At 38.4% G+C, this 10,536-nt stretch overlaps 3 protein-coding genes across 5 annotated transcripts; 2 read left to right on the top strand and 1 right to left on the bottom strand.

Moving 5' to 3' along the window:
• The first annotated feature begins 659 nt into the window (after positions 1-659).
• On the top strand, positions 660-2,925 carry psenen (presenilin enhancer, gamma-secretase subunit). Its single transcript, XM_074683009.1, has 4 exons — positions 660-779; positions 1,328-1,397; positions 1,654-1,758; positions 2,409-2,925. The coding sequence occupies exons 2-4, from the start codon at positions 1,337-1,339 to the stop codon at positions 2,546-2,548; spliced, it is 306 nt and encodes a 101-aa protein (XP_074539110.1). The 5' UTR covers positions 660-779; positions 1,328-1,336; the 3' UTR covers positions 2,549-2,925.
• Positions 2,926-4,051: 1,126 nt separating this feature from the next.
• On the top strand, positions 4,052-5,688 carry hspb6 (heat shock protein, alpha-crystallin-related, b6). 2 transcript variants are annotated; one of them, XM_074683006.1, is made up of 4 exons: positions 4,052-4,585; positions 4,686-4,841; positions 5,098-5,220; positions 5,324-5,688. In XM_074683006.1, exons 2-4 carry the CDS (start codon positions 4,686-4,688, stop codon positions 5,471-5,473), a joined length of 429 nt encoding a protein of 142 aa, XP_074539107.1. In that variant the 5' UTR covers positions 4,052-4,585; the 3' UTR covers positions 5,474-5,688. The 2 variants fall into 2 exon arrangements, with proteins under 2 accessions (XP_074539107.1, XP_074539109.1); XM_074683008.1 differs by lacking the exon at positions 4,052-4,585 and having other exon boundaries at positions 4,593-4,841.
• A 124-nt stretch (positions 5,689-5,812) lies between these two features.
• On the bottom strand, positions 5,813-10,497 carry proser3 (proline and serine rich 3). 2 transcript variants are annotated; one of them, XM_074682980.1, is made up of 14 exons: positions 10,373-10,497; positions 10,197-10,261; positions 10,013-10,121; positions 9,688-9,914; positions 9,429-9,574; positions 9,220-9,320; positions 8,337-8,422; positions 8,121-8,254; positions 7,721-7,965; positions 7,109-7,641; positions 6,914-7,013; positions 6,535-6,703; positions 6,133-6,214; positions 5,813-5,974 (listed from the first exon to the last, which is right to left on the bottom strand). In XM_074682980.1, exons 2-14 carry the CDS (start codon positions 10,235-10,237, stop codon positions 5,902-5,904), a joined length of 2,046 nt encoding a protein of 681 aa, XP_074539081.1. In that variant the 5' UTR covers positions 10,238-10,261; positions 10,373-10,497; the 3' UTR covers positions 5,813-5,901. The 2 variants fall into 2 exon arrangements, with proteins under 2 accessions (XP_074539081.1, XP_074539082.1); XM_074682981.1 differs by having other exon boundaries at positions 10,197-10,257; positions 10,373-10,494.
• Between the last annotated feature and the right edge of the window lie 39 nt (positions 10,498-10,536).

The raw sequence follows: 10,536 nt of genomic DNA, 5'->3' as shown, positions 1-10,536 counted from the left end.
CATAGGCTACATGTGAGTCATGAAGTTTTGCTTTCAAGAACAATTTTTATAGAGTTAAACATTTTCAGTTACATTTATTAATATCTTTTTTTTTTTTCAACTAAATACGATTTTAAAAAAGATGGTCATTTTGTTGTCCTGGACCCATAACTGATATACTTATTGTCTCAAAGATTTTGACATTAGGGTACTTTATTTTGTCGGAACTTTCAGTACCAGATTAAATACCCTAGGCGGCGGTGGAAGTCTATTCAAATGTGGAGCACTTCGCTCAATGTGAGAAAAGTTCATTTAATATTTCATTAAAAAGGCAATAAAAGGGCTGATTTTACACCGTGGCGTCTACCATAATAAAACTATATATCATTAGGCTGCATATAATGCAGCCCATGCCAGCTGCTAAAGTGGAGGTTTCCTTGTGAGATACTACAAAAAAACAACAACGCAGAAGTCTGTGATATATAGAGTAAAGGTTAGAAATAACATTTTAGATTTGTCTCTCAGCAAACTGCCAAGTGATACTGATCCGAATCTTCTTCATGATCAACAACACTTCTTGAAAAAAAAGAAAATTCTTGTGAAAATCGATAAACAATATGTTTGTGATCACGAAAGGGGATTGAATCCTGTGCTCCAGTACGATAGGTGGCGATATGTGGCGCAGTATTGTGCGTTCCTACACTGAGCAAAACGAAGAATATTTGGATGCCCTAGAAGAAGTAGGAAATAGAGCTTAATTTGTGAAAAACTGAAGACGCTGTAACAGATCGTTTAAACAGGTAAATTCTTTTTTTATGTACGCAGACCAAGAAGATTAGGAGTTGTGCAACATCTCAGTTTAGGAACTGTTGGCTGATTTAACATATAATTACGGTTTTTAGTTCAGACCACTCATTGTTTTCTTCCTGAGCTAATGAAATGCTAACGTTGGCTAGTGGCACATCCCGAGTTGTCCCACAAAAGAACCTGTGTTAACAGGCAATAAAGCAGGCCCGTTTCCCCCTACACAATTTGGTATGCTTTTTTTTAAGTCGATATCCTTTTAACTTAGGGACTTACTCATCGTGTTGGGTTTACACCGTTTTTGTGTCTTAATGTTTGCTTTCATGATGTTTGAAATGAATTGTTTTCAAGCACTTTGCTGTTGGACTCTTATGCGTTAATTTTATATTGTCACCCTTGTCGTGTAAAGTACTTAGTGTATCAGTATTTTGAAATGGACGTATTTTAATAGTAAAGTTATTATTGTAATCACTTTGATTTGAAATGTGTTGGAGTTTTCTCAGTTGCTGGTTCTGTTTCTAACTTAATTTTTTGCCTGTATTAGACACGAAATATGAACCTGGAACGACTTCCAAACGAAGAGAAGCTTAGTCTTTGCAGAAAATACTACCTAGGTGAGTATTCCATTAGCCATTAAAATAATCATAATAAAGTTCGTTCTTTCCTCAGCTTTGTTTTTGCTTTGTATATCATATGCATCCTTGTGTTGATCTCCCGACTCACCAATTATTCACCTTGTTACAAAATCTATCAAATAAAGAAATGTAATGAGTACTGTACCTGCAAAGAGGGGCTTGCTTAGAGTCATGAGTTTATTTATGGTCACTCCATTTCATTTGTAAATAAAATGTTTTTCATTTTCTGTCTCAGGTGGTTTTGCTTTCCTGCCATTCCTCTGGCTTGTTAATGTTGTTTGGTTTTTCCGCGAAGCCTTCATGAAGCCAGCATATGGGGAACAGCTTCAGATTAAAACATGTAAGTTTCAAAGGTGACGTCCTAATGTTCAGTATTTAAAAAAACGTTGTCTCCCTCATTTTACAAGCTCCTTGCATCTTTCTGTCCACATATACACATTAGTCTTGTTTTGCCTATCACCATCCTAAAGTGTCAACGCTTTCTGTAGAAGATTTCATAAACATTTTAGTTTTCAGTGACAGGGAGAACAACTTAAAGAACAAGACAAGACTACTACTACTACTACTACTATAAACCTTAATATTTTTCCTTTGGATACAGTGATGATTACCCATTCAAATATCATCATACACATCCTAAAAAAACATGGGATTGTATTTGATACTGTATATATATATATATATATATATATTAAAGAGCACATGGAAAAGTTCGATCTTTCTCAGACATTGTAATAGTAAAGTTCACATATTAATAATAAAACCACAAAACAAAGGAATAACATGATAAAAATTTGCGTCATATTGCCCAACTCACACTTGAAATGTCAGACAAATTATGCTTTACAATTTCAGGTGAGTTGAAGGTGTTCAGTAATATTTAAATATCTATCTTTTATATTGAAGTGCCAAATTATTTTAACAGTAATAAAATACATGTGCAATTTTGTTTTAACGACTTGTCTTTTTGTGTGTGTGCTTTAAATTTAGATGTGAAGCGATCTGCGCTGGGCCTTTTGCTGTGGGTGGCTGTGTTAACAACATGGATTACTATTTTCCAGCATTTTAGAGCTGAGTGGGGGGAGGTAGGGGACTACCTCTCCTTCACCATACCACTTGGCATTCCTTAAGATAAATAACCAAGGCAGTTCTTTTGGACCAAAGAAATTTCTTTTATAACTCCTGTTTAAGATTTGCCTATGAGTGTGGTATCTTCAGCTAAATTTGTGATTTCAATGAACCTAACAGAGTAATCAAAAGTATCTTTAAAAGCTAGCTGCTTTTTGTTCAGAAATGCCTTCATTTGAATGGATCTCATGTATTAGTGTAGGCTAACTAATCTTGTATAGCAGACAGTGTTATCTTATTCAACTGCTTTAAACAGTAACTACTGACTAAACTTAAACATTCATATTAGTTTTGGCTATTATACGACGAGTTTTACAAAAAAAAAAACTTGAGCACAAAATTTTGATTTTTGTGTATTGTTGTGCATCAATGAATATTTTTACTTGTGTATGATTAATAAAAAAGAAAGTAACAAAGCTACCTGGTGGTACTATCTGTCTTTACAAACTGTACGTTAGCCTGGATTTTACATTTTGGCCAACCAATTTAAATCTCTCAAGTGCTTATAAGTCAGAGTGGACATTTAGTGTGATGACTCATGTATGAGCTATTCTCTCCATACATACTCCAAATAATTTACATTGTTATGGTCTCCTAAAGGCTGGACATTCAGTGACGCCTGTAATGAAACCCAATAACTTAATCCCTTCAATGTCCCCGAATCCCTATCTCCTATATGAGTCATAACACAATCTGAGCCATTTTTAGTCACACCAGTCAAAGCTTAAGTGACAGGTTCCACATTACTTAGAGAGAGAACATGTGCACCCGTATTAACTGTTGACTTCACTGTTGCGTGCCAAGAACATGTCAGAAGTACCAGCACAATCAGTGCTACTCACAATCACAACACAGGGAGTCACTTCATAAAGAAGATTAATTGTGGGGTGGATGTAGAAGGAATCCGTTTCAGGACGTTATGCACTGTATACAAGTGTACTACATTTTATCTGTACAGTTGATAATTCAATTAAGAGGCAACAGACTCTTACTCTTGAACACCACAGGCAAAAAATAATCATTCACTCATAATACATTCTGATTCTTTAAGAATGTAACTTCTGTTAAAAAAATAATGTCTTTAGAAATTTCCTTTAATTGCCTCCTTGCATTTTTACAGAGAAACTCAATAGAAGAAATCTTTAGAAAAAATAAACAGGCTTGCTGTTATAGACAAACAAGCTTCTGAGCTTATTATAGTTGAGATTAACTCACCTAAGCATTTTCCTTTTTTTTAATTTAATGAGTTCAAAGTACACATTTTACAATATAAGGACTACTTTTTTATAACTCATTTTTTTCTGTGTCGTATTCACTAGTTTTTTTTGTTTTTGTTTTTGTTTGTTTGTTTTTTTACTCGATGCCATTTTTATAGTCTGATATTAAAGCACATCTACTTTTATCATAGCTTGTGATCTGGATGGTTCTTTGGCTCCTGACAGTGAGTGATGGCTGTATGAGGCTTGTTGGCAGCGCACGTGCTCTCACATGTGTTTAGTACGTCCCTGCTGTCACTGTCTGTCCGGCATCAGTCCACGAGGGTCAACAACTCCGTCTTTTGAACTTATTTTTGGCCGACCTGCCTTGACAACCGCCCTCAGGCGATACTTTATGACAAGTCATCTAAGTAACCAGCCTTTTTTGTATCGGCGCCATCAATACGAGGGATAAACTGTAAATTGGTAATGACCATTAATTGCCTTAATCCTGGGACAGCTGCGTCACCCCCAAAACAATACGCTCTTATCCTATATGGCGCTGACTGGACACTCAAGGGTACGCATTAGTCTGGGACATAACAGAGGCAAGGTGCCCCACTATGAATTCCCATCCCATTATGCAACTCCAGTATAAAACACACACCACAACACTCAGTCACGCCAGGCACCCACCGGGAGAGGAAGTAGGAGTCAGACAGACGGGCGCAACAGCTCATCCTCAGTACTCTCTGTCCCACACTCAGGACCTCACAGGAGCTGCATAACAGGGGCCGTCCTTTCCCTTTCACACACTTATTTGGTCAGGGAATTTAAGAGGAGGTAAGAGCAACTAGTGTTCAAAGCTTCCTGGACTGATTTTCTTTTGCGTCAACCTGCTCAGTCTTTTTCCTTGTCTAATTCCGAGTTCTCTGTTGTCCAGATGGACTTCATCCTACCATCCACTCTGCCGTTTGATGGAATCCAATGGGAGAAAATTTTACCACCTCTTATTCCTCGCCTGAACGGAACCTATGGACAATGTGATTGGTCTCAGAAACTCTTTACTCCAGAGATTGAAAACACCAGCTCCACAGAGGTATGATGAGATTGGGTTACATTTACTGTTGTATAGTGGAACTGCCTGGGGGCATAAAAAAAATGGTACTAAATATATTTAAACAATAGAAACTTGTTTCAAGCATTGCGTTGTCTGAACTATAAATCAAGATCAATTTTTCTTTCGTTGACAATTTTTAACTACATATCCTAATGCACATCAAAGAATAGGCTTTTTCTGTTGTTTTTTCCCCTTATTTTAGTGACATACAGTGTGTTTTGCATTGTCTTCGTAGGTGAACTGTGATGACAGTGGTTTTACAGTTCAAGTTGATGTGAGGGACTTCAGCCCACAGGACCTGATGGTAAAAGTGGTTGGAGATTTTGTAGAGGTGCAGGGAAAGCATGAGGAAAAAAAGGTTTGTTTTTGAATGGGACACACATGAGCTGGCTTTAAAGGCTATTTGCAAAAGTTGTGATGTTTATTGTCTTCTAAGCTGCTATTCCTGTCTGTTTTTGCAGAAGAATGGTCCAGGATTAACAACACGTCAGTTTAACCGCCGCTACCGAATCCCAAAAGGGGTGGATACCATGGCTTTGGAGTCAGCAGTCTCTCCAGATGGCATTCTTATCATCGCTGCACCAATGCTGCAAACCAGAATCTTGAACTAAACTGAATCAATAGCACTCACATATTTGCCATTTTCACAATGAGCAATGACAAACGCAGCAGAAACCTTTATGAGCACATAAGACATAACTTCTCCTCCTTTAGTCATAGAAACACTCAGCATGTGCCAAAACACTCGTTTGTTTTGTTCCTGGCTCTGTTCTATTATCCCCTGCTCTCTGACGTTTGTATATACTGCTCTGCTTTAACTCATCACTCTTACATAATGCTTCAACAAACCAGTCTTTGTAAATATTCTGTGCTAATACTACATAGTAATGCTTTTGTGCAACTTTTTAAACTCCACTGTATAGTGATCGTGATTGATGATGCACAACATGTTTCTGAGCTCTTTAATATGGATTTTTTTCCTTCCAAAAAAAGTACAAATAAACTTTATTTCTTTATAAAATTAATGAAAGTTAAAGCATCAAGTTAATGTTGCAAGAGGTCTGGTATCTTGTTGCTTGTCTAAAAAGTCATTCATCAATGAGTCCACTTCCCTGAAAAAAAGGAAAAGACAGTAGATCATTATCTTGGGACTTTCTGTGTTAATGCATTTAAAACATGCTGCATTTTTATTGGACTTAAAGATTTACAGCTGTACAGTGAAAACTTCTATCAATTTGGCTTCTTGTTAGCTCATTGTGGATAACTTTACCTTATCTGTTCCTTTACCCACTTTCTTTGTTTGCGAAGGACTTTTAATAATGGGTCCTCTTCGAACTCTTTTCCATCTGAATCTGAAAAAAAAGGAAAAGAGACTGTTTATGTTCAGGGGAATCAAAGTACAAGAAGTGGTAATACTGGAAATTTTCAGCTTGGCACACAGGGAGGACTAAAACTGTATGTGTCCCAAGCTGTCATTATTGTAAACTAAACTGAGAGTGAACGTAAAAATTCAACCATAGATTACAAACAGGACCAGATTGCCATGCCAACAGCAATAGTTCAAGAAAGACCTAAAGAGTTTTGGTATGTAGGAGTTATTTATAGGTCTGAGTGTATTCTCCACAATTATCTACAGGGTAGAGGTTGTTGCTCTTTGCTCTTATAGCCTCACCTTCAGCCTCTTGCAGCAGCTGTGAGATGACCTCCATAGAAGGCTGATTGTCACATGGAGGCACCGAGGATTCTGGTAGCGTGGAGAAAGTGTGAAAAGAAGCAGACGAGACAGGTGTCCTCTGTTCAGGAGAGGAATCCTTTGTGGGGAACAACACCTCTGAAATAACCTGTTAGTGCACACGAATACATCATACTAGTTAATGTAGCTCTCAAACATGAACTTTAAGATTACTTTTAAACTTTACATCAGATAATGGCGTATGATCTAAAAGAACATAAGGTGTTAACTATACTTATATTAACTGACAGACTTTAAAAAAAGCACAGAATTTCATGGGAACTGCTCAAAGAGCTTAAAACTTCTCCAGTATGCTGACCTGTCCTAAGGCACTGTGGACTGGAGATGGTGGTGGTGCATGATCAACAGCACAGCTCTCACTGGAAAACTCCCGCTGCCAAACTTTTTGATTTGAACTCCTGATTGAAGGGTTAGGACAATCAAAATGTTAATTTTCAGTGCTCATTCTCATATTGAGAATTTTGCTCACTATGTGCATGTTTAAAAACTTAACCTCGTTGGTTTCTTTTGCTTCCTACAGGAAATAGAGGCCTTCTCATCATCCTTCTGCATCTCTCTTGTTTGAGATTTCTCTTTTTTCTTCCTCTCAGTGCCTCGGTGTTGATAAGTTTCCTCACCTTTTATGGGTGCAGACAGAGCCTGTGGGTGGACTGGCACACGTCCACAAACAGGTGCGTCATTGGCTGTTTTCATCAAGTTTTCAGTGACTTGAGACTTTTTATGGATAACATTGGTTTGAATTTCATCCATTTTTTGCAAAAGAATTTGTTTTTCACTTGTATGAGATGCCTGAATTGGACAGGGCAAGATGTCACACAGAAAATGCATATGAGCAGGAACTTGGGCGATAGTTTGAGGTTGAGAAGCTGGAATGCCGGAGACAGCACAGTCAGAGAACAGAGCTGGAGTTGGAGCTGGGATTGAGGATGAAGCATATGATCCAGGAGCTTCTTTGGTTTCCGTCATGGGAGCAGCAATTTGAGGATGTTTAGCCTTTTCTAGAACTTCAGTGGGTTGAGTAATGCCCTGGTGCGAGAACAACAACAGAAAGATTACACTGGGAATTTTGGAAAACAAACAAAAACCTGAAGTAAATTTCACATACCGAGACTCCAAACTTGTAGGCTTTTTCTTCAGCAAAGGTCTGACACGAACTGGGGAACTGCCCGTTAAATATTGCACCATGAGGTCCAGAATGTTGCTGGGATGATTCCCTGGCCTGCTCAATCTTCCTCCTCAAACGCCACTGGAACAAGATGTCTTCTTGAGGGCGAGTGGGGAGCACCAGTGGAGGAATTACAGAGGATTTGGGTGAGGTAAAGGCATAAATGGAGTCTGAGCTGGCCTTTGCTGTTTGGAAAACACATCCCACAATTACACCAACACAGGGGTTGTATAATACTAAGCAAACCCTCTATTACATGCTGGATGAAAATGAACCCAATTCAGCAGGTCCAAATGTCAGGAAGCTGATACAATTTTACTGCAGTCAAGTCAACACTTACCATTAGCAGAGGTTGTTACGTCAGGAACAAAAGGTCTCCGGACTGGCTCATCTACGCTGGGTGGGGAAGAGAAATCAGAACACCCCAGGCCCTCTGGACTGACGTGGAAAGATCTATCATTCACAGTATAGTCACTGTTGGAAAAACAAAAAGTCACTTGTGACAATTTAAGTATTTAATTAAATTATTAATAACGCTATGTGCTGGTTTTCATACTCTCTCAGCAGAAGTCTATTGGCTCTTTCTTGAAGATGAAGTATCTCTGTGTCATCAAATTCACCACTGGGAGTGTCTGACATCATCTGACAGGAAAAGATGACAGGGAAACACTGAATTGGGTGTTTCATTAATGTACTGTAGAATGTAAAACTTAAGGATACTCCTCGTATTTGGGCAGAAAACAGTCAAATTGATAAATTAATCTGGCCTTACACTACTAAAAATTACACTTTAGTTTTAATATACAGTACAAAATTGACATGCAAGATTTCTCCCCTACAGTCTTTGGCTCCTCTTGCAGTAAGACAAACCTGACATTAAATACACTGGTAGCAAATCCAACAATCCTAAATGTTATCATATTTGAAGTTATATAGACAAACTTTTTTTCTAGGGATGCACGGATATGAAAATTCTGGCCAATACAGATATTCAATATTAATATTGCTGTTACAGCAGATAACCGATGACCAATGTCAATATTGGTTAAAAAAAAAAGAAAAACTCGACACAAATGATGTGTCGAGATCAACAGGATCAAAATACTATGTTTTGTCCATTCATGGATCAAAAACAGGAAGAGAGACATAAAAGAAGAAGGTCCACTTAGGTAGTTTTGTTGTTTACATAGTCATAAAAAAACAATATTTTTTGGGTCTTAAAAGATCATTCATGATGCTCTGAAATTGGCTGGCAGCTGGTTAGTAAATATCGGCCCACTTTTACATATCGGCCGATACCAATATGTAAAAAAAAATGACCAAAATCGGCAGATTATTACCGATATGTCATGCATCCCTACTTTCTCCATAATCAATGACTTAACTGAATTTCCTCCCTGTCTGCAACAGCAATTCAGTAAACTCACAAATGCACTCACACTTTGGGATCCTCTGCAGGGAGAGAGGGATCTATCATGCTGACTATGTACTGGACTGGAAGTGATAGGTCTATGGTCATCTTTCAGAGGCTGGATCACATCTGTGCAGTCAAAGATAGCATGGAATGATTACATTGCTGTAATAAAGGTCCCAATTAAAAAAAAAAACAAAAAAAAACAGCAAGTCTTCAGTGAGTCACAACAGGTGCCTTGGACTGTCGATTTAGTTGGTTTCAAGCTGGGGGATAAGGACGACATCCACCAAAAAGGCACTGGCTCCTCATCAAAAGTTGAAGCCATGTGCTGGCGCTCCTCTCGACTCTGTGGTCGGCCATGGCGAAAGCGCTCTATGTACCTGTGAGAGAAAAGGTTGATGCATATGAGCTGTAACTCTAAAAGCAAGGATGTACAACTAGAGACCAGTCTCTCCATCTTTCAGACTTAAAACGACACTAAACATGAACATACTTTGACAACACTGAATCCTGCTGAACTCCTTGTTCTGAGGAAACTGAATGTTTCCCTGCTCTTACAGATTGTCCAGGTGTCACCATGTCAGAAAAGATCGAAGTGCCCGCTTGAGAAGATCCACAGTCACCCGTGGTAGCAAAGCTGTGGTCATGCTCTTGCTCCTCTGGCTTCCTCCGAGTGCGTAAATGTGAACTAGATTGCTGGTTTATGCCTACTGGACTTATCTGCAAGAAAGTTTGTTGAGATATTTACAGTAACTTAGGAAAACAAAGAATGTCATGACTTCAAATTTATGTGTCATTTGCTGAAAAAAAAACCCTACTTTTTTCTTTTTACTCAGAGACTGGGGCTGCTTTGAGGATGGGTGGTATTGTGTCTTCCTGGCTTTGGAAGCTTGTTGAAGAGGTTTTTGCCTCGGGAAAACAGGGTCACTGCGAAAACAACACTTTAAGCCAAGCGTGGCTTCTCTTCATGGCTGCTATATATTCGGTGTACAAAGAGCTTACCTGGATTTCATCCCGCTGCAGCTGATTACGATAAAACACATAAGGATGCACTACAGCGAGGCTGACTTGACATGTATACAAAAGAGTTACCATGGAATTAAACGTCGATATTACATACACTTCCCATTAAATACCAAATTAAGTTGTTACGGTGGAAAACTTGAAGATCAACTTACCTAAATATTTCAACTTGTTCAGTTAAACAAGGAACTTGTTCTTTTAGGCACAGGTTCCACTATCGTCCAAACCAGAGGAAAGACTGATTTTGGTGATCGTTATTTACTGCTACGCATACAGCCAATGAGCACAGAGTTAAATATGATCGACATAGTGTGTAGCC

The sequence above is a fragment of the Halichoeres trimaculatus genome, unplaced genomic scaffold (genome assembly GCF_033239565.1).
Source record: "Halichoeres trimaculatus isolate MK-OKI-2021-1 unplaced genomic scaffold, fHalTri1.1 fHalTri1_scaffold_12, whole genome shotgun sequence".
Taxonomy (NCBI): Eukaryota; Metazoa; Chordata; class Actinopteri; order Labriformes; family Labridae; genus Halichoeres; species Halichoeres trimaculatus.
This window is presented reverse-complemented; position numbering and strand designations above follow the sequence as displayed.

Excerpts from the sequence above, each read along its gene's own strand:
- psenen (XM_074683009.1), top strand. The coding sequence starts at position 1,337 with ATGAACCTGGAACGACTTCCAAACGAAGAGAAGCTTAGTCTTTGCAGA. Across the intron at positions 1,398-1,653 it reads TTGCAGAAAATACTACCTAG|GTGGTTTTGCTTTCCTGCCA; the intron begins GTGAGTATTCCA and ends TTTCTGTCTCAG. Across the intron at positions 1,759-2,408 it reads ACAGCTTCAGATTAAAACAT|ATGTGAAGCGATCTGCGCTG; the intron begins GTAAGTTTCAAA and ends CTTTAAATTTAG.
- hspb6 (XM_074683006.1), top strand. The coding sequence starts at position 4,686 with ATGGACTTCATCCTACCATCCACTCTGCCGTTTGATGGAATCCAATGG. Across the intron at positions 4,842-5,097 it reads AAAACACCAGCTCCACAGAG|GTGAACTGTGATGACAGTGG; the intron begins GTATGATGAGAT and ends TTGTCTTCGTAG. Across the intron at positions 5,221-5,323 it reads GAAAGCATGAGGAAAAAAAG|AAGAATGGTCCAGGATTAAC; the intron begins GTTTGTTTTTGA and ends CTGTTTTTGCAG.
- proser3 (XM_074682980.1), bottom strand. The coding sequence starts at position 10,237 with ATGTGTTTTATCGTAATCAGCTGCAGCGGGATGAAATCCAG. Across the intron at positions 9,575-9,687 it reads CAGGATTCAGTGTTGTCAAA|GTACATAGAGCGCTTTCGCC; the intron begins GTATGTTCATGT and ends TTTCTCTCACAG. Across the intron at positions 6,215-6,534 it reads GCTGCTGCAAGAGGCTGAAG|ATTCAGATGGAAAAGAGTTC; the intron begins GTGAGGCTATAA and ends CTTTTTTTTCAG.